We start from the raw sequence: 1,506 nt of genomic DNA, 5'->3' as shown, positions 1-1,506 counted from the left end.
AATATTGTTTATACTGATGAAACTAAACATTTAATTTTCATATCTCTTATTCAGATAAACCTAAAATGACAACCTAAATTAATATTATATTATAAAAATAATTATTTGGTAATTAAGTACTTAAAATGTACATTTTGTTCACTTTTATCTATATAGTAATTTAGTACTAATTTATTGTTTAGTAATTACTATAAAACAATTACTATTTAGTAATCACTACAAAATAATTACTATCTAGTAATTACTACAAAATGATTACTACCTAGCAATTACTACAAAATAATTGCTATTATGTAATTACTACAGAATAATCTCTAAGAGAAGATCATATAAATTTATACATGAAATATGAGCCCCATGTCTTTATGACCTATGGAATTACTAGATACTCAAAGATAAATTAATTAGCTGATCTGAATAAGTAACAAAATATCAGTGTCATAATTTGTCCATCTGTTGTAATGGGCAGTTTATAGGAACATCTTGTGTTAGCTCTTTTCATTGTGGAGTCTCATAAGGCTTCACATTTTTAATGATGTAGCACGCCATGTAGTGATTGGCAATAGCTAGCCTGGGTTCCGGAAAGGAACAAGGTAAGGAGAAGGAGACACAGCAGGAAACATAAACGTCTAAGTGGGAGCTCAGCATTAGCACTCAGGAAACCACCAGGGAAGGTTATAAAACAGCAGGAAATCCAGCAGGAAATGGTGTGGGGCAAATTAAATGCTGATAGGTGTTCTGAACCCTCCCAGCCCATTATTCAATTTTACTGAGTGGAGAAAATCATTTTACTTCACATGTAGGATCAAGTTTACATTCTGAAGAAAAATTGACTAGCCATCCTTAAATTTAAACTATCTGCCTATCTTAAGCCAAAGGAGGTTTGTTCCTTTTCAAATGCTCCACAGGGAAGGAAACAAAAGCCCACCAACCCACACTGGCACTTATCGTAAAGCACTCCTGCCATGCAAATGATCTGGATGCCCTCATACCTCCTTCACATACTCTGTTTCTTCAATAACCTGAGCTGACGGAGACACATAGGAGGCAGAATCTTCTTCTCGCTTTCCTCTTGAGGGAACTTCTGTGGTCACTGTTACAGTTGTCATCATGAACTCGGCCTTTAGGGAAAACGTAAATCAGCTAAGCACGAATTACAAGGTTCTCAAACTTAAAGGAGTTAGCATAGTAATCAAATATGGAATGGAAATGATAAATCATAAATACTTGCATATAGTCATAAAAAATTTAACCACCTGAAACTGTCATGGTTAAAAATTTGAAAATTAATTAACCCAAGGGAAAATGTGATTATAATGTGAAATTATATTATAATATCATTATATTATATTCATGCAATACCCAGGCATAGTGGCTCATGCCCATAATCCAGTACTTGGGAGGCTGAAGCAGGAGGATCACTGTGAGTCCAAATCAGCCTGAGCTGCAAAGTGAGTTTCAGACCTGTCTGGACTGACAAAATGAGTTCCTGTCTTAAACTTGTCT

At 34.5% G+C, this 1,506-nt stretch overlaps 1 protein-coding gene across 1 annotated transcript in view; it reads right to left on the bottom strand.

Moving 5' to 3' along the window:
- The window catches only part of Ccdc68 (coiled-coil domain containing 68), a 56,024-nt gene that overhangs the window by 39,662 nt on the left and 14,856 nt on the right, over window positions 1–1,506 (bottom strand). Inside the window, exon 2 of the mRNA XM_008835671.2 lies at window positions 993–1,121. Within this exon, the coding sequence (XP_008833893.2) occupies window positions 993–1,112 (120 nt within the window). The 5' untranslated portion in view covers window positions 1,113–1,121. The remainder of the gene's footprint in view (window positions 1–992; window positions 1,122–1,506) is intronic.

Source organism: Nannospalax galili, unplaced genomic scaffold (genome assembly GCF_000622305.1).
Source record: "Nannospalax galili isolate Female #2095 unplaced genomic scaffold, S.galili_v1.0 scaffold1097, whole genome shotgun sequence".
Taxonomy (NCBI): Eukaryota; Metazoa; Chordata; class Mammalia; order Rodentia; family Spalacidae; genus Nannospalax; species Nannospalax galili.
Note: the sequence above shows the minus strand (reverse complement) of the source record. Positions and strands in the feature narration are given on the sequence as shown.